At 42.2% G+C, this 20,504-nt stretch overlaps 1 protein-coding gene and 1 long non-coding RNA gene across 5 annotated transcripts in view; both read right to left on the bottom strand.

Annotated features, from left to right (window-relative positions):
• Nucleotides 1–20,504, bottom strand: part of LOC118416838 (cell migration-inducing and hyaluronan-binding protein-like) — a 60,108-nt gene that overhangs the window by 6,850 nt on the left and 32,754 nt on the right. For 2 of the 4 annotated variants that reach the window (XM_035822105.1, XM_035822108.1), the window contains 3 exons: nt 1,266–1,348; nt 642–773; nt 225–260 (listed from right to left, as the gene is read on the bottom strand). In XM_035822105.1, coding sequence (XP_035677998.1) covers nt 225–260; nt 642–773; nt 1,266–1,348 — 251 coding nt within the window. Of the gene's footprint in view, nt 1–224; nt 261–641; nt 774–1,265; nt 1,349–1,769; nt 1,899–2,269; nt 2,340–2,524; nt 2,731–20,504 lie in introns of all 4 variants that reach the window. The other 2 variants (XM_035822107.1, XM_035822106.1) reach the window with 2 other exon arrangements.
• Nucleotides 18,252–20,504, bottom strand: part of LOC118416874 — a 5,279-nt gene continuing 3,026 nt past the window's right edge. The window contains exon 3 of the long non-coding RNA XR_004831273.1: nt 18,252–19,156. This is a non-coding gene — a long non-coding RNA (uncharacterized LOC118416874). The remainder of the gene's footprint in view (nt 19,157–20,504) is intronic.

Below are 20,504 nucleotides of genomic sequence, written 5' to 3' on the forward strand. Positions count from 1 at the left end.
CTAATGGATGCTGATTTGTTTATTCCATCACTATGTTCCTAGGTACAGCAAAGACATATACATTTCTTTTTTTTTTACATTTCTTATAACATTCAATGTTTTTTTAAATACGACACCTCTTCTCCCCCCCCCTCTCTCTCTCTCTCTCTATATATATATATATATATAATATATACATGCTAATGTTATTGTAATCGCAGTACGTTATTTCCTCAATGACTTACCTTGCCATCACCAGTCCTACTCCGTTATCAACAAACCTTGAAAATAAAACAAAATAATCCAAATAAGATGTTTGGACGAACTTCGTTTCCACGTGTTACACCATGACATGCTCTAATGATATTTCTACTGCACATCTTGAAGGGCAACATCTTTGTGATTCCTAACTGGCCTCCAACACCTTATAGACCAGGTTCAAGGTCTAAGATGAGTGTGTGTCTTTAGGCAAATAGGTATCCCACATGACAAATCTTAAATCGTTATGATTCTCTAATTCTTCAATGACCAATTCAACTCCCTCTTTTTTCTTTTTTTTTAAAGCAAATAGCCGTGAAAATACATATTGCACTTGTATCAATATTTTGATGAATGTATAAGGATGCCACGTACGCGTTTTTGTGGTAATGAAATATACATACGCGCTCTTGTCGAACCAGATGTCCCCTCCACGGATCCATGCACCCCATCCACGGTTCTTGAAGGCGGTGTACCCCACCAGCATGGCCGGTACACGGGGCTGTAGTAGGTCCGAGTTCTGATGAGGCTTGTACCTATGCCGGACATGAAGACATTGTCGTTTGCTTGTAAACTTACGTAAATGCAGGTATATATACAGAGATATGTTAGACGCACGAAGCTTAACAATTCATCATAGCAACAACTGGACAAATGTTCACATCAACACAAGCGCAGCAGATGAATAAGAAAGTTAGAAACGGTTTTCCCATCTAAGTACCAAGTTTCAGGGAGCAAAGGGAAGTTCTTTTGAAGCTTGTAGGTGCGCAATAGGAACTCAGCCTGTATTAGGCTTAGGTCACATTTCCAAACCGGGGCGAGGCCGGGATGTTTAAGGAAAGGATAAATTAAAATGTCTACCCAGAAATATACACAAATCATGCCCATGAATGTTATGTTGACATTTTGTGTATTTCTATGTCTATTATATCATCCTTTTTCCTCCCGAAAGCTGCACGGCCGGGCCCCGGTTTGGAAATGCAGCTCTAAAGCGCTTATTTTCTCCTGAACACGACCAACAGGATTACCTCCCACCAGCCTTGGACAGGAATTCGGACGGTGAGGAAGCCGTTGCTGGTGTAGTCTTGACTCCGGCCTCTATCATCATCCCCTATGAGAATACACGAAACTTGTTCAACATTTACATGCTTATTTAGTTTGCATTACGTCTGACGTAAAGCTCATCATCGCTAATTTATCCGTTTTCCAGTTTAATACTAAATGCAGCCACAACTACGAACAATGATAAAACATTTTTATCCTTGCAATATACCTATATGGACTAAGATTATCACCATCTGGTTGTATTCAAATGGTTAAGAGTTATGACAGAGTGAGGTAGCAGATAACTGTGGCAGTTGTCATGTTCCAATTTTTGTGTGACATAAATGAGTGTGAACCTATGTATTTGGGTTTTCTCTGTCTTCGTGTATCATGATAGTTAAAAAGTTAATGAGAGATATCAATGAGAGAGTGACACATAATAGCTAACGCAACAGTTAGCCATGTGATTATTGTTAAAAGAACAATACCTGTCCATTAGAGTGTGCCCTGTTGTTGTAGAACCGTCCCATTGGAGAGTACGATGACTGTAAAGGTGGAAGTGATCCCGCTGACAGGCCTGTCGGCTCATGATGGAAGAGGTACCATATACCAACGCCCTGTGAACGCATAAAACCATGCATTAGCATAGAATAGAAATATTGTCAAATAGTGGACTTTTAGCAACTTTGAATTGCAATTCTGAAACCATTAGTAATGGTATGGGTAGAGTCTATAAAGCTGATAATGCTATAGCCAATGTGTTGGCTCCAGATACTAGTAGGCAGAGACTGCCATATTTGGTTCACTTCTCGAGCCACATGTAGAGAAAAATGACGTTATAGATACGTTACATTGATTTATTCCTTAACAAAGACTGGTCGTCTACAGTAAAAAATGCCAACTTGATTTAACTGCAATCTTCGTAAGACGTCCAGTAGAACATTTACTGTAAGCTTGCTATATGGGATTGCGATGACTTTAAACATACCTGGGTGCCGGCAGCGGCGTTGTTGATGAGATTGTTGTTAGGATGGGAGATCCAAAACGTGGTTAACATCCTAAATGTAAGAGGAATAGAAATATAGGACCATAACTTGATTTATCTTAAAAAGACCCTGTTCATTAGAATCTTACGGGTGACATTTTGTTAATAATAATTATCCCTACTTTATGTAATCTTTATACAACACAACGGAATTATTTCTCTATGGAAGAAAAATTGGAATAACAAAACGTTTCTTACAGACAGTCCGAATAGGGGTTGGGAGTGTAATCGCCGTACACCCCATCCAGTATGTTCCGGCACATGTTTTGGTCCCTGTCGGTCGGCAGCTGGGTGCCGTATCGGGTCGACAGGCCGAGGTTGTGGTCCAGCACGTTACGTTGTTCCGCTCCGTCCTCAAGGAAATAGCAATGGCCGAGGGTCTCGTAACCGACTGTGTCTTGGACCTGATGACAAAAATAACAGTCTTCGAATGAAAAACTAATTTGCGTTGGTAGAATAAATTGTTGTGCAAGATAGTCGATCTCGTCGACCTTCATCAAATATCTGATTCACTGCGCTGATTCTCCGGAAACCAGAAATGTGATGAAGTCGGAAGTGTATCAAAAGTCATCCGAAGACGGCCGGCGAGATAGACTAAAAATCAACAATGAGTGTGTACTAGTTATCATGGTATATTTTTGCAGGGAGAGGTTTCCAGTCCTTCCCTTTTAACGAGCTCGAGGCATCTCTTCAAACACAGAGCCGGCCCCATTTGAGAGGTGCTCGTCTAAGGATACACTTTACAGCCGGAATAAAGGAAAGACTGACCAGCAACCCGTTTGTGCCATGGATGGTCACACAGCGGGAGAAGCAGTGGTGAATGGAAAGCTCTCGGACGTACGTTGGGCGGCTGTAGCATCCCTTCTCGTCCACATCTCCCGTCATGTGGAAGTGGACAGGATATCTGCCCAGAATCTGCTGACCCATGCGGGGACTTCGATACGGGCCAAGTGGACGTTCCTGAGTTTTTTCAGAATCTGTAAAGGGTAAGTTTACAGATTTCAAAATCTTGGTGCATGAAGGGGATTTGAGGATTCTTCATTTACGTCCCGGCCTCTTGTACTTAAGTATTCATATTAAACAACAAAAAATTAAAACATTGCGATTGTTAATTAAAGACGAGAGCTAACCTTTAGATGTCCTCCATACGTGTCAAAGTCGAAGAACTGACATTTGTTGTCTCCATAGCAGCCATCCTCTACCTCCCCCTGGAACTTGATGTTCCTTGTCAGCAGACCGACCTCTCCCCGCAAGTCTACTTCATCAGAAATCTCACCGAAATGCATGAACCTGATCTCACCTGTACGACAGCAGAACGCACTGGTGGTCAATTTTAATCCGTGATTGATTGCATGTACTTCTAGGTAGCCATGTTTTGCTAGTAACGATAAAATAAAACATTGTATTTTACGTTAACAAAACTTATTGTGTTATTTTATGACTTAGATGACCGACAACTAGTTGAATGAATGAATGAATCGTTTTATTCGATCAATGTGATTTCTCCAGAATTGTGTCTTTTGGGATTTTTTAAATATGGATCTTACGTTCATTACGTATATGATATAAACTATTTGGATTTTCGGTCAAATTTAGGACCAATTTAAACATATTTGCTTTTTTGTCCACCAAACACCCTTTTTAAATCAACCATATTGGCATATTTCAGAAAACATAGAGATAAGACTGTGCAGCACACGTATATGGTAAGATTTGAGGTATACACACTGCTAATTTTCATTTGATTTTAGCGAGACGCGAGAGAGGTTACTTTTCTAAGTATCGTATCTTTTCGAAGATGTTCCAGTTACTGTTAGGTTCGGGGGGGGGGGGCGGCTCCGGTAACCTGATCCCCACCCTTACAGTATAAAGTAGCCCATAGCAACCGCCGTCGTTAAGGCCTAACATGACGGTCTCTTACCGCTGATTTTGACCTGATGGCTGGAGCACTCCTGGCACGGCAGCAGCTGGAACTCCTCTGCCTGCTCCATGTTGTAGTCCGTGCTGGCCATCACGATGTGGTCCCCAGGCTGCCAGGAACTGACGTCATCCTTTAGGTTAATGACGTACTCATCGGCAGGGAGGCCCACTGAAAATGTGCACCGCGCACCTGAAGTAAAACCACACACAATGTTTAATATTGTGAAATATGAAGGCTCCAGGTCACATTCATAATTAAAAATAGCTACCGATATGCCTATACTGAAACATGACCTTCCTTTACCCAAACCATACCCACCTACCAAATTTCATGACGATCTATCCACAGCATCACTCAAGTTACCCAAGTGACAAACAAACTAGCAGACATGAAAGATCCGCCACAGAACCGTAGGAAGGCACCGGCGGGCCCATGCTCGAACGTAACCTCCCTGACACCTAGAAAAGTCATGAATATCCATCCACAGTTATGCGAGGTATGCTTTTGACACCAAAAACCATTCCACCACTGCAATACAGACAACTTTCTCAGCAAAGTAGTAAGTAGTAAAAGGATATGCCCAGTTTACTAACGAATAACGAGGAACGATTCTTACCTTCCAACAGTTCACTGGAGACGATGACGTCAAAAGTCCCGAAAAAGCCATTGAAGGTTGCCGTCACAGTTGCTGTGCTCATGCTCTGTGATTCTGTGTGACATACAATTCCGAACATATAACCGGCAGTCATGTTGGAAAGAATATATATTTATAGTAGATTTTCCGAGAGTCGAAATTTTTGTTTTGAAACGGGTTTTATTTATGAATTGGATCCTTGGTTGAATATGAAAAGTAGGTTGTGTACAAATAACTTTGTTACTAAAAACCAACCTCCATAAACCTCCACTTCGCACAGAGTAAGAACCCGGTTGCTGCCAGGTAAGGTGATGCCGACGTACCGCCCCTTCAGCCCGCCAACCTGGATGGTCTTCTCGGCTTGTCCCGCAGAAAAGCTGAAATCTCCACCAAGTTTTGGATTTGCCGTCACATCACTGTTGTCTCCGATGTACACCTCGAATGGAGTGATTCTGTCCCAGCAACAGTCCTGTCGGTTAAAGATGGTGATGTGGTCGATTTCTTGCGTTCGTCCCAGATCGACGTACCACCAGGGGTTGTCTTCCGTGTCCGTGTGTGAACAGGAACCATCTCCAAAGGTCCCACTGCGACCGCCGTCTACAGCACGACCTGCATTACCGTTCCAGACTGACTCACTGCTCTGGTAGGCAGGTTTGTACAACGCCAGGTTCATAAGTCCATCGGTTGCTGTGCTCTGTGGGACTGAGTGACATAAAGAAAAACGCAAACATATCATCAACAATCTTGTTTGAATAAACAATAAACAATAATTATAAGGAATCAATAGTACATGCATGGTAAATTTCGTTAGAGTCGCAGTTTTGTTCATAAAACAGCTTTTACCTGTGTATGGGATCCTGTGTTCAACGGTAGCACCCGGATCTCCCTTGACCGTCACAAGTGTCCACGGGTCCCTGTAACACAGTTAGTTCGTCTAGTTAACAAGAGGCACACGTGAATTGGTCCTCTTGAAACCAGTTGAACATAAACAAGCGTTAGGTAATCTTCTTCTTCTCGTGTCATCAGCGTTAGGAAATGTGGCTGTACATAAAATGCCATACGTATTTTGTAGAATGCAACCACATTGATAGCAGCGATACTCTATTTGCAGTGTAGAATAGTACCAGTCATTATTGCTCTAAGGAAGGTGATGTCGGTCGTTGATTGTACATACTATCAAGTTCCTGGTTCTGAATGAAGGACACCAGTTATTTTTCAGCCTGACGAAATTATTTGCGAATTTGAGGAAGATTGAGTATTTCATGGCTGCTTTTAAATGCCTGATCACCTCGAATTTAACGAGTCCACCTCCACACTGCCAAGCTCCCTGAGCTTCTCCTTTGCTGAGTCCCCTAGGTTGCCCACTGCGTCCATCACTGCCAGCGCCACGATTCTTCCGGCCGGAATCTGGTCGAGGTAGGTTGCCAAGCTTCGGCTGTGGTCTTCGCTACTCCAGGTGTCGAAGTTTGCCGAGTCCACCACAGCCGCCGTGATTTCGTCAATGACGCGGATGTTGATGCCACGCTGCCATCCGTCGACGGCAGAGTCCCAAGAATACGGACCCTGCTCATACAAGATATCTTTCATATGATACAAAAAAACAGCAGTCTGGGACCCGTATACAAAGAAAGACAAAGATAAGCTGGAAAGGGCACAGAATCAAGCTGTAAGATTCTGCACAAGCAACTACAACAGTGATGCTAGTATTACCAAAATGAGAACACACCAGCGGTGAATGACACTTGAAGGAAAATGTCAAAACTTTCCATGATGTTCAAAATGATCAATAAACTGAGGGATATACCGACTTATACAAGGTCAACAAAAAGCAAGGAATAGTCATGCCTTCAAGTACTAGAGTAACAAACCTAGGATTGATGTGTTCAAAAATTCGTATTTTTCCTGAACTATGATTATCGTTGAGTGGAATTTGTTATCACAGTAGGGGCATCTTCGGTAGATAGTTTTGAAGAAGACTTGCAGAGAGATGTACAAAAGCTAGGTGTGACGGGTAGTTCAGTATAATATACGCAGCTGCTGCCTCGTCGCGTGCCTGTGTGCGTCACGCCGAAAAAAAGGCGGTTATACCGGCTAAATAGATACAGATACATTGACGCACAGTCAGAACATCTTTCTTTAAAAAGCTGCTCAACTGATAGGCTTTGAGAACCGTATTAAGAGGGATAGATCGATAGATCGATAGATCGATAAATGGATAGATGGATACATACTATTAGATAGATGGATAGATAGATAGATAGACAGATTGAAGGGCTTACCTTAGGAAGTCCTCCTTGTGGCACTGTCTGTGTGAGCTGTGTCCACGCCACCTTGCGCTGCCCGTGGATCTCCAGAGTCCCGCCTGACGTCACCAGGAACTGCTTGGTGCTGTTGATGTTATCGTCCGAGCGGCCGTACAGGGACACCGTGGCCTTCCCCTGGTACGGGCAGGTCTCACTGCCGATGTGAAACTCTCCACCATCTCCCACTGTTACATCACGGGCCCTCAGGACAATCTCATCGTCCCATGCGGAGCCGAAGTCGGCAAACACCACTCGTCCTGTGACCAGTGGTATGTAGCGAAATATTGTCAGTAGAGCTTCACCACATAAGAGAGCTAGAGCTAGAGGCCACAGTCCCAATTAGAGGTCCTGTTCCGGTAATAGAACATCCTACATGGAGAAAGATGTATACAGGCGCCATGGGCCAGAACTTGATGTCCAAGAATGACTTGGCGATTGGTTAATTGGCTAATTGATTGATATGGCTCATAATCAGGTTTTATGAACTTTTTTTTTCAAATGAGCATTACTTATTCATCTTTAGAGCTGGAGATAAATCCTTACGTAGCAATTCTTTAACTACCTGTTTGACAACGTGTAAAAAAAAAATGTATGCACCTCCGTCTCTGATTTCCAGTGACAAGAATGTGGCGGATGACATCAGAAGGTAGTACTGTCCTCTACCCACAACCACCTGCGCGCTGGTGTCGTGTCCAGGGTTCCATGGGATGAGGGTGTGGTCCTGATCTGGGCACTGATGGCCGCCATTCAAAGGGGCAGTCGTAGGGTCAACATCCGGGCATGTCCATACTAGGCAGAAAAAGATACAACACAACGCATTAGATGAATAGCAAAGGTCTTTCTACACATTTGTGTCACCTCTCACAAGGAAATTCTGACTAATTAGCTTTGCACTGCAGCTATAGGTGTCGCTGCTTACAAATGCAAACCCAAACGGTGTTTGCATTGTGTACGTACATAGTAAATGCGCTTCTTTACAAAAAATTTGGAAATCTCACATCAGAAAAGAGACAAAAACTAGAGTATTTCAATCTTGTATTATCTCAATTCTACTTTGTGGCTGTGAGTCTTGGACAATGAACTCTTCTCAGACCAGGAAACTGGATGGTTCCTTCACCAGGATGTTACGTGCTGTATACAACAAACCTTGGTGGGAACACACAACAAAGAACTGTACGGGACTCTTCCATTTATTTCAAGTGAAGTCAGGCGACACCGGCTAAGTCTTGCTGGTCATGTTGTTCGACATGGCGAACCAGCCGGTAAACTGCTTTTTTGGTCACCAGAAGCAAATAGGAGAAGAGGACGTCCATACCTCACACTAAAGGATCTTATTGAAGCAGAGACTGGTCTATATGACAAGGAACTCATTGAACTGATGAAGCAAAGAACACTATGGAAGCAAAACTATGTGAATGCTTCAACCTGTTAGAATCAAGTATGAATATGTATGCATGTACTATATGAACCACTCATTTTTTTCTCTAAATGAAATAACAAATGGTGACATGTCAACCTGATCAAACTATCCAAGTATTACAAACGATATAAGGAAAAAAAAATTCAAAATAAACTTTCAAAGCTCAAAATTTGATGCTACAAACGTGTGTGACTGTTATAAAGATTCTTTGAAAACGACAAACATACCTCCATAAACCTCCACTTCACAAAGAGCGAGGATCCGGTTGCTGCCAGGTAGGGAGATGCCGACGTACCGCCCCTTCATCCCGCCAACCTGGATGGTCTTCTCGGCCTGTCCCGCAGGAAAGCTGAAATCTCCAACAAGTTTTTGGTTTGCCGTCACGTTGCTTTTGTCTCCGATGTACACCTCGAATTGAGTGATTCTGTCCCAGCAACAGTCCTGTCGGTTGAAGATCGTGATGTGGTCGATCTCTTGCGTTCGTTCCAGATCGACATACCACCAGGGGTTGTCTTCTGTGTCGGTGTGAGAGCAGGAGCCATCTGCAAAAGACCCACTGCGACCACCGTCTACAGCACGTCCTGGATAACCGTTATGACCCTCGCTGCTCTGGTAGGCGGGTTTGTATAACGCTAAGTTCGTAAGTCCATCGGCATCGCCTGAACAACAAGATATCAAAACAGGAATTTCGGCTGCAGTTCTGTACCAATTCGCTGGTGACCTACTTACATTCCAACTACTAAGACAATGTCAACCGATCCCTACCTTTACACAAAAACACGAGACACACGCGTGCACACACACACACACACACACAAACAGGACGCTCACACACACGCACACACACATACACGGGATGCACACACACAAACACACAGGAGACACACACATACACACGAGAAGCACACACACGTACGGCATGTTATGTGTTTTGCACCATGTATATGTAATTATCTATGTTGATAAATTGTTTAGGACTTGAAGGATGTAATGTGCACTTTTGCAACTTATGTTTTTTCTGACATTTACCTCTTTTTTTTTTTTTTACTTAGAGGTCACCGCAAAACAAGGCTCAAGGAGCCACTCAAGCGTTTTGGGTTACATTACTGAATTGTGAAGAGAGATGTTTGTTTACCCTTAATTTAAACAGTTTCAGGCTGTACCCTGTGGGGAAGCAAGTCCGTGGAAGCTTATTCCATAGCGATGTTGTTCTAGGAAAAAGCTCTGAGCGTGGAACTTCCTCCTGTTAGGTGGATTGTGGAGGAAAAAAGGATGATTTGTTTCCGTGGAAGTGGCTAAACGGGTTCTTGCTGTGAAGGTTCGTATTGAAGGCACAAGTGAATGAAGTTCTGACGAGCATTTACCATGGAAGTACCGATAGACAAGTGCTAGGCTAGCTACATCACGCGTTTGGGCCAATGGTTGTAGTGTGGCGAATAAGTCGCTGCCAACAATGTTCCTTAACCGTTTTTGTACTCTATTGAGGCAGGTCAGGGAGTTCTGGGAGGCTCCAGCCCAAATGTGACAACAATATTCCATTTTGGGCCTTATCTGACTCTTATAAAAATAAAGAATAGCAGAGGGGTAAGATATTTTCTGGTTCGGTACAAAGAGCCCACCATTTTCCCAGCTTCCTTGGCAACGGATTGGATGTAACAATTCCACTTAAGATCAGGTGTAAATTTTAGGCCCAAGAGTCGCTCAAAGCATGGGGCATCTTTAAGTAGAGTCCCACTCATTTGGACCGGTGGCAGGTTCGGATCGGATCTCTTATGATGGAACGAAAGAAGGTTTGTTTTTGAAGGGTTGAAGGTCACAAGTCACGTTTTGCCCCATTGAACTGTATAATCAAGGTCAGCAGAGAGATTAGCTGCAAGGGAGCGGTCATTACATCTCTTGGATGTGTGGCCAAATACTGAAGTGTCATCAGCATATATGTCGACAACTGATCTGAGTATATGATCAGGCAGATCGTTTATGTAGATTAAAAATAATGTTGGACCGAGGATGGATCCTTTCGGTACTCCAGCATTGATGCTTGTCCCATGACCTCAATGAAAAGTGGCCTGTAGGTCGATTTGAGCTTTCATGAATAGATAAAGGTTCAGACAAACAGCTTGTAAAGTTCCCAATTGTCGTTTGATTTAATGTTTCAAACTAATATAGAAAATGGCACACTTACCGGTAGCAAATTCCCGCAAACTACCTTGTAGGTAAACCATGCAAACGTAAGGAAAAGCTTACTGAGCCGTGTCTATTGGCGACAAAAATTGCAGCAAGTTTACGAAGTTTTCGCCAGTTTTCAATACATTTCGAAAAGTTCCCTAAGCTTACGGTCACACTGACGTGTGAAACACGGGCGAAATACATGACCACTAGAAACAACAAGGCTGCGCCACATCCTCAGTTTCAATAGATCAGATACAATATAACAATATTCAGATTAGATACAATATAACTTTGTTGGAAATCACGGTGATGACACTAAATCAAAAGATAATTCTGAATAATCAAGGTTGGTTACAAATAGATTTGCAGTGATCTCGCCTGTTGGCGACTAGTTTTCGTCTTAATTCTTTGCACTCATTTGAACATTTTCCCTTTTTTAAATTTGAAGAAAAATCGCTATTTCAGACGAACAATTGGCGCTAAGTTGGTTACTGTTAGTGAACGTCTTTCTCAAAAAGTCGACAAAAAGTGCGGCCCAGTGACATTCATGACCAATAAGAATAAGAAAGTTTTGTCTACCTATGTATTATTAAACGAATGTCAAGTCAAGGTTGGCTAGAACAATTTTAGGTGTCTTACCTGTACCCAATGATGGACGAGAAGCGAACAGACAAAGTAACAATATTAGAAGACTTAGCGCTGACATCGCGCACGACGAATTCTGTCGGTGTTGCCTATCGCCGAAGTACGATAAAGTATACCGACCTCCCTGTTCACGGTTTATATATTTCTACCACGCCTAACCTACATAAGTTGTGTTTGCTAATTAGAGGAAGAGGGCGCGCCCCGGTGGACATAGTATGTTATATGACTACTGTGCTGTGCTAATATTTGCGATTGTGTCAAGAGACGATGGAATTTTGATAAAGATGCTGATAAGTGAGCAGCTATGCTATGATTTTTTTTGGCAACGCCTAATGAATGAGCGGAGGGATTATTGTACAGTGTCATGATCTGTCTGAAAATATTATACATAAGATTTAAAATAAACGCATAACCCCTGAGAATTTAAACACAGGTGTTATCTAAACACATTTTTATTGGCCTTTTGTGAAGGGCGTAAAAGTTACTGTGGTGGAATATCGTTATATATCATGTACTCCATTAATAGAAGTACTGTATTGTTGATACTTTACAGTCCTTATACTATTATATCAAATCTCTTTCTGGCCCAAATCATCGCAGTTGATAACCTAGCAGTTGTTACGTATAATTCCAATATTTCTGTAGGCTGAGCACAGTTTGTATAATTGCGACATCTATCTTTGCAGGTAATATAACTCAAGCAAACATACGCATACCCTCATTTTTTAAAAGAGAAATATTAGACATAATTGTGTGTTAATGATAGTGAGAGGATTTTCATATTGGGGTTTGAGTGTAAAACACCATTAGATGTCACTTAATTGCAATGTAAACTGTTGAAAGGCGAAAGGCCATGTGAACGAACCCAGCTGTGTACATGTGTAAAATAGCCCAATGTAATGACAAAACACGTGGTAAGTTTATTTAAGGTTGCAACTAATTAGGTGGTAAACATTTTCAAATCTAACTTTAGGCTGCTACAGGAAGCCATTCACTTGATTCACCCCACCCTGTGTGAAATTTGAAATCTGGTATAGCAGACAAGATGCTCTGGTGGTTAGGGTTGTTGACACAGAATCTAAAGGTTCTGGGTTCGAGTACATAGCGGGCCCCGATTTTGTGCCATTATAAAATGCACTTTACATCAATTTCTTCACTTCTTCTTCTTCTTTGTCGCATGTCAGTTTTACTTAATACTGAGGCGGGTCGTCATTGTTCGCCATGCTGCTCTGTCCGCTGCTAAAAGCTGCAACCCCTCCCATGTGCATCCCATCTCCGCAAGGTCTCTCTCAACAGTTCTTCTCCATTAAAGATGGCTTGACCTCCCCTATTTCTTTTTCCCACTGGGCACCAATTCAGTACCACCCTGGGGAGTCTGAGCCCCAGCCACGTGCCCCAGCCTTATCTAGACTGGCCTTTTTGTTGGTTTTCTGGGACTAGGACTGTCACAGTGGGGAATCGAAGGGGCAGGGCTCATTCGGCCCCGTCCAAATTTCTAATGGGCTTGGTGTACGGTCACCAAATCTGCAGGGATTGATGTACTCGTAAATTTCAAACATTCCGTTGATTTTAATATCATTATCATAATGAAATTATGACTTCACTAATGCGATTGTACCGACTAAAACCGTCCAATTAGGGTATTTCCGTTAAAAATGATGGTCCTCATTGGTGCTAACGGAATGAGAAAACGTATCGAATTTGCTGACAACAGCGAGTCATCCGTGTCAGCCCTTTTTCCTATCGCACAGTAAACAAAACCGTTAAATAAAAGGGCACCATCTGTTAATAATACGCCATTTTTACGTATTTCGGTGACATAGTGGGCCTAGAATCAATCAAAGGATAATAGAATTATTTCTACTCCTGTATCTAGTCGCAGGTGCTACGTCGAAGAGAACAGGTCAGTTACTAGTGTTGATTCTTCTCAACCTCTTCGCTAATGGTCCTGACAAGCTGCTTCTGAGTTCTTCCTCGGATAATGAGATACAAATGTTCCGAATATTATTGGAGAGCCGTAGAATGCGGTCATACTGCAGTTACAATAGTTAGCATACACTTAGAATAAACTTTGATTGTCGTTCGATATTTGTACACCTCAAATGCACCTCGAAAGTTTTGAGCATGACAAAACCATACGGAACGGCCCCAAGAATGGGCTGAAATATCTGGAACGCAGTGAGAGTTTCCAAAATGCACTACGAATCCCCAGGAATATACAAAGAATATCCATTCTGATGGCATTCCGACTGATTCCGCTTTTCGTGTGAAGGGGCCTTAAATGATAACATTTTATGATTTGTAACTGGTTGATCAAATACGACTAGGATATCTTTCATGACATGAACCGAATCTTAAGTGCGTGAAATTTAAGTGTGTTAACTTGCATTCATGTATTTGTGTGACAGTTTAAAAGACCGCAGAATCCGAGAATTCATTCTAAAAGATGCGCAATTATAAGAAGAATGCTGTTTAATATCATAGGATGGCACGTAGGCAATGTAGCTTGTAGATAAAAGGACGGAGAACATTCAGCAAATTTGACATATTTGCTCTTTGCAAATGTGAAGGATTGTAACCGGTAATACAATATACAGTAAAAAATACAGTAATCTATCAATTCTTTTGGAATACAAGTGCGTAGGTACACGTAGAATCCAGTGAAATTCTTATATAAATATAATTAGATGGAAATGAAAATGTTAGATAAGTTATGTGACATATTTACCAAGATCCTTAAAAACCACCATCTAAAGGCCTTGAAAATTGTTGAACAAATCGTACTCAAATACTACTGACGTTTGTATCCTCACACGGCCTCTAAACCTACATATATGTGTAAAACCCGTGCTGTGCTGTATCCATATATCAGAATGATATTCTCAAACACCTACACCTATGAATTCCTGTTACGAAGGTACAACATTATAGATAAATTGATATTTTTTGTAGGTCTTATGTACGAATTTTGATGTTAGCCTTTCATAATATTGTAGGATGGTATCCGTACGAAAGCAATGTCAACAATTGATAAGACTTTGGATAGGAAGAGAGAGGACTGACAAATTAGACATATTTGCTAACTCCTACGACACCATTGACCAGCACCATCTTAAGGCTTGTCAAATTGCTGAACAAATACTACTCAAATACTTCAAAAGTATGTATCGTGACGGCCGTCAAATATTACTGTGTTGCATTTGTATTCATTTTTTAAGCGAATTCAAAATTTCAAAGATACCAGAATCCATAACTACAATTGAAATACAGATGCACAAAATGTATAAGATTCGGCAGTATAAGTACAATGCCGTCTAGTGCAGAGGGTTATATAGTCGGATTTTGACTTTTTTTTTTACTTTTTTGACGTTTGCCTTTCATAAATATCATGGGAATCATTTAGATAAAGTTAGATTATGTAGAAACACCGCAGGTGGAGAAATATGCAAAAGTTACACTCCCATTCCACTAGGGCGGCAGCCTTACTGCAACCTCGCCGAGACCGAGTGATTTGACAGATTGCTAACCGAATTTCAAAGATTAAAGAAACGACTTTTTTACGCTTTGTGTTTTTGTTGTTTTTTTCAGTCATACTTTTACATTTTTCAACATGTAAAAGTTATGAAGGCAATGGTTACACAAATCTGGGACCCATGAGGACGAGCGCGATCGCCGTTGAGTGGAATTTGAATGTACTGTGTAACGTAATAAAACGTTTCGCCACAATGTCAGTTCGCTAACGTCATTTTACAACAAGGTATCTTGTTTCGCAACAAGGCCATACACCTGTACAACAAGTCCTCTTTGTAATACTGAACATTATGATTCCTGTCTTTACTTTAGTGTTCATTGCATATTAAAAGGCATTACGTGTAACTTTGTTTTATGTTTCTTCGTCATGTAGTGTAATTGCTAATTTCTTTAATATTTATTTTTGTATTTGCCATACAATAACTATACAAATCAGTGTTATTCAGCTCGTTTTCTACATGCACAAGTCGTTTCGCAACAAAGCATAAGTCATTTCGCCACATTTGAATTTTATTTCACTAAAAGAAATCAGTAAGATCAATTTGTCTCTTTACGTCCCCAATGCATATCTATGCTTACATACCATGATGAAAAGTGTACGGACAAAACTTCTTCTATTTTTATTTGTGTGTTTTTGAATGAGGAAACGCTAGGTGTGTAGGTTTACACCCATGAGCGGGATCTTGGTGTAGATCTGTGCCGGACCCTGACCGGACGGCAGGTTGACTTGCTGGATCCAGGTAGGCCAGAAGGTGCCCTTGAAGCCAACCATGGCAAACGTCCCTACGACAGATTGATAACCATAAAAAGTTGATGTTATTCACCTTGTAGTGCCTAATGACAAATTACTTGCCACTTCTATTACAGGGTATTCTTTTAGGGAATAGTTGCTAGCCCTTTCCATTTAACATTCTTGAGGCTCTTTCTTGACGACCATTTGACATCCCTTCCGAAATATGGATGCAGTCCCAACCGATTGATACCATTCCCTTGATTTGACCCGGAGCTCCCACTTAGTGACTTGTTGGACCTAAAAGCTCAATTGTGTGGCTGCTACTAGTTGATCTACAGGGACATCCCTAACCTAATAAGAATAATAACCAAAAAGTCAGTATCTTAATCAACCCAAATTGTCGTATGCAGAATGAACACCATTTAAATTAGGTCCATCTAAATAATCACAGCATTAAGGGTAACAATTAATGTTCATTATCACGGTTAAACAGCTTTTATGACAACGGATAATGGGGACATCTAACCTCCGACGTTCACATTGTCAAGTTCTTGCGCTCCAATCTGTTTCAGAGCTGACAGACATTCCTGTGTGTTCAGACTCGAAGCGTCAGCCGCTGCTACCAGGACAATAGAGCTAGATGGAGGGAAATGTTCGAAAGTGGTAAGGAATTTTTCTTACTGATATGTCTTGTATCATTAATCTTTCGTATAAGAAAGTGTTGCATGCTGTAGTATAAAACTTTAGGCACCACATTGACCTTTATCTTCGCACCCCCAAAATTTATCCGCATACCACAATCATGAGACTATATATATGGTACCATAAATTAAGCATATGTGTGTGAATTTTTGCTATAGATGCACCGTCTCCCTCTCTTTCTCCCTCTCTCTCTCTATCCTTCCCAGACACACACACGCACACACATACACACACAGACAGGCACACACATACGGACGAACAATCAACTAACTATACCTCTTTTTATGGAGGTAAAAAGCAGACATACACGAACCAAGAAATATCAGCCTTGACGTAAGGTTACGATTGATAATTGGACTATAATGATCATATTAATGCATACTTTGGAGCGATGACGTGACGTATGAAGGTTGCCATGGCCAGCTCGGCGCCAGAGTGGAACGTCATCTCATGTGTGACCGAGCCAGACACGGCATCAACGCTGATGACCAGGTGGCCATGGTGATGGTTATCAAACTGGACACCGTCTATCTGCATTGCGATAAAATAAACATTTTAGCCACATTGTTCGCGGTTGTTTTATGTTCGTGGTTTGTTTATGTTCGACGTTGTTTTATGTTCGCGGTTTTCGCTATGACTGCTTCGCCGCGAACTCAAAACCACAGGAATTTTTTTTCTGTCTTCTCCCACCTACACCACTGTCTAATCTATATATGTACTTACTGCGCATCGTGCAGTATTTGATGTGTTGAGAGCGTCTGTGAAGACACATAATACTAACAAAGCACACATTAGTTATATTTCTACAGCTCATCACACCAAAAGAGAGCATTCTGTTTCTTTGTAGCACCGTTGCTCATCAGTCGACAGTAAGTGCTTTCCGCCCGGATGTCGCCCGTAAAAGCGCAGGACGGTCCATTACTGTACAGTATGTGACTGTATACTAGCGCAATCGCGAACTCAGAACCATTGCGAACACTAAATTTTGTCCCTACCGCGGAATGAAGCCCAAGCGAATTCAAATGCATTCACACTATACATGTAGTCGGGGATACGTTCAACAGTTTTTCTATTGACGGTACCAGTATTCATGAGTATTATTAGTGAATGTCTGCTATACCTGGACAAAGGATCCGTGTCCATGTTGTATGTCCTGAGACCCGGATGATACAACCGTCACTTCAACGAACGTCTTACCCTCATCAAATACAACTGGTTCCTGCACAAGTATAAAGAACAGAATCCAAAATAATAAGGGAAAAACCATTTTATTCCCTTTTTTTCGACTTGAAAATCAGAAAACGCAGTTCGAAATTTTATGAAAATCAAGCCATATTGGATTAGAATGCAACTTTTCAAGACACTCAAGTCCTGGGAATAATGACTTGTGGGGGCGATTGCCCCGTACAAAGTCTGAATTGTCCAGTCGTGTCGTCTTGATTTCACAAAAGTGAAGGATACTTGGGGGCGATCGCCCTGCCTGTAGTCCAGGGCGATCGCCCTGTTGGTAGCTTTGGGTGGTCGCCCTGCCTGTAGTTGGGGGCGTTCGCCCTGTGAGTACTTGGGGGCGATCGCCCTGTCAGTACTCAGGGGCGATCGCCCTGCTAGTAGTTAGAGGCGATCGCCCTGACGGTAGCTCGGGGCGATCGCCCTTTCAGTACTTGGGGGCGGTCTCCCTGCTAGTAGTTGGGGGCGATCGCCCTGTCAGTACTTGGGGGCGATCGCCCTCCCTGTGGTTGGGGCATGCCAGTAGGTTTGCTCGGTCGACCTGCCAGTAGCTGGGATAAATTTTAAATATAAGTATGCAAATATAATGAACATGCAATCACACTCACACATACATACATACGCAAATTACGCACTCTTAGTCCATTGCAATTAGGTGTATTGATTGGCAAGCAAAAAGGGAAAACTATAGAACTGAAGACGTAAAACTACTGGTTACAATACAAATGGTGCAATGTATAGAGCTAGAGGGATGAACCCTTTACAGTTCATATTTAGCTTGATTATACTTGTCATGGCTAATAATCGATTGTATTCAGCAATGCCCTTGTTGCACATTTGTCAGCAAAGTATTTCAAGCTATTCGTTTGTTACTGATAGCTCTAATTACAAGTTCTAAATCTACATGGCCCTTATCAACTGATTCAAGTTCAGCTTGTGCTCGATAGTATATACAATTCGATGCACAAACGTTTGCGGTATAAACTCAGTAGTTAAACAAGAACACGAAAGAAAGAACAATCAGAGACTACTGCCAACATGTGGCATCACAACTTCACGACATCTCGGATTACACATTGTATTACAAATTACAAATATCATATGGCAGTACCCTAGCGCAATATGAATAAGCCATTGAATCTATTGTTCGTGGACAAATGTAGTCAAACCGCAGTCACATGTACTTGTCGTAATATAAAGGTTGCAATGGGAACGTTTTCGGACAGTGCTCGAGAACGGGCCGGGGCAACGGTCGCAGTGGGGAGGATTCAAGCGTGCAGGTGACGTGTTGGAGAATCTTGCTGCGCGCGGTATCGGTCAATGCAAAAGGTTTCAATACCCTTTAAACGGCATTCAAGACGGCACATCGTCAGCGACCGCACGTTTTGATCAAATGGCATCTTTGATGCGACCCACGGGAAGATCACAGTTCTCCTCTTTGTTTGACGTGGAAGTGTGACAGTTGCAAGCGCCTCCGCAGGCACATGTCCCCTCGCCATGAAGAGTCGAATCATCGATCAGTTTCTGTCTGGAATGGGCGTTGTTCTGAAAACTGAAGGGAAAAAAGGCATCTTTTGTAACTGACAATGAATTTGAACTATCCGACTTAAGCTTCGTAAGGCTAGTTTCAAAAGATGTGTAAAACTGAGCGGCTGAATTTCGGCACAACAACGATCTGTTGAGGAACGCGGGCGCTAAGACATCGGGACCATTATTGTTATGAATACATAATCACAGTCCCCTAGACGTTAAATGTGGTAATATGGTGAAATAAATGCCAATATCACGTAAAAAATATCCAGTTTTAATTCACTGACAATGCTTAGGTTGTCTTTAGGTACTTGAGTCATTGTTTATGATTCTGATGCGGAGACAATGATCCCATGAATTAGTGCGCAGTAAGTGAAGTGAAGTACTTGGTGAAAGTGAGCCGTTTTCAATGCGTGCTAATGAGGGGGCGTGAGGGCACGCGCCAACACCAGGGTGTCCGCACTTCAGTACAGCCAAGGAAATTATCGTCAATTATCTGCTACGGGTAACTCCTACGTGAAAACTGACTGGGATTATAGTTTTACAACCTTTCCGAGACAGAATCTGAGACAAACGCGGCGAGCCGCGCCAGTTCACAGAGGGGGCTTTCCCCAGAGATCGGAATAGACGAAGACAACGTATCGACTAATAACGCTTTATATTGTCTAGTTGTTATGTATATGTATATTCCGCAATGAAAACTGTGCTTAAAAAACACTTCTTGTGCCAGGTTTTCTTTTTTGCAACTTAGAATCTTTACCGATCGTATTGCCTTGGATTCTTCGCGGTGGCCAATGAAACTCCTCTACCAGCTCAACTCCGTCCCCAATTTTACCTGGTCTTCACACAGACCCGACGGTGCCTTAGAAATAGAATCAAAGCTGGCAAGGTACTTAGTATAGCGGCACCAGGTGCCCGTTTGACTCCCTTTGGCCGGCTATCCTCATTTGCCAGCTTTGATACTATCTCTTTAGGCACCGTAGGGTCTGCTTGGAGACTAAATCTTACCCACGCTTGCGCTTGTCACTTTAGACGGACAGAAATCGGCGTATAAACATGTAGACAGAACTTGAACTTCGCGGTGGTCAATCTTCCGACTAAACTTCTTCCCCAAGCTTGTGATACTATCTGAAGCCACCATAAGATCGGCTCGGAAATTAGCGCTGTCTATGGTTCTGGCATGACAGGTGTGACGGCACGCACCAACACCAGGGTTTCCGCACTTCGCTACTCTCTAAGCAGAGGTTAGGCTCATTTTTTAAAACGTTTTTAGTCATTTTTATGGGGCTCTCTATTTTGTATTGTATCCTGTTTTGATTAAAAATCAATAGGGGTTTATGGTTAACAATTTCAGTCAGTCAGT

Source organism: Branchiostoma floridae, chromosome 5 (genome assembly GCF_000003815.2).
Source record: "Branchiostoma floridae strain S238N-H82 chromosome 5, Bfl_VNyyK, whole genome shotgun sequence".
Classification (NCBI taxonomy): Eukaryota; Metazoa; Chordata; class Leptocardii; order Amphioxiformes; family Branchiostomatidae; genus Branchiostoma; species Branchiostoma floridae.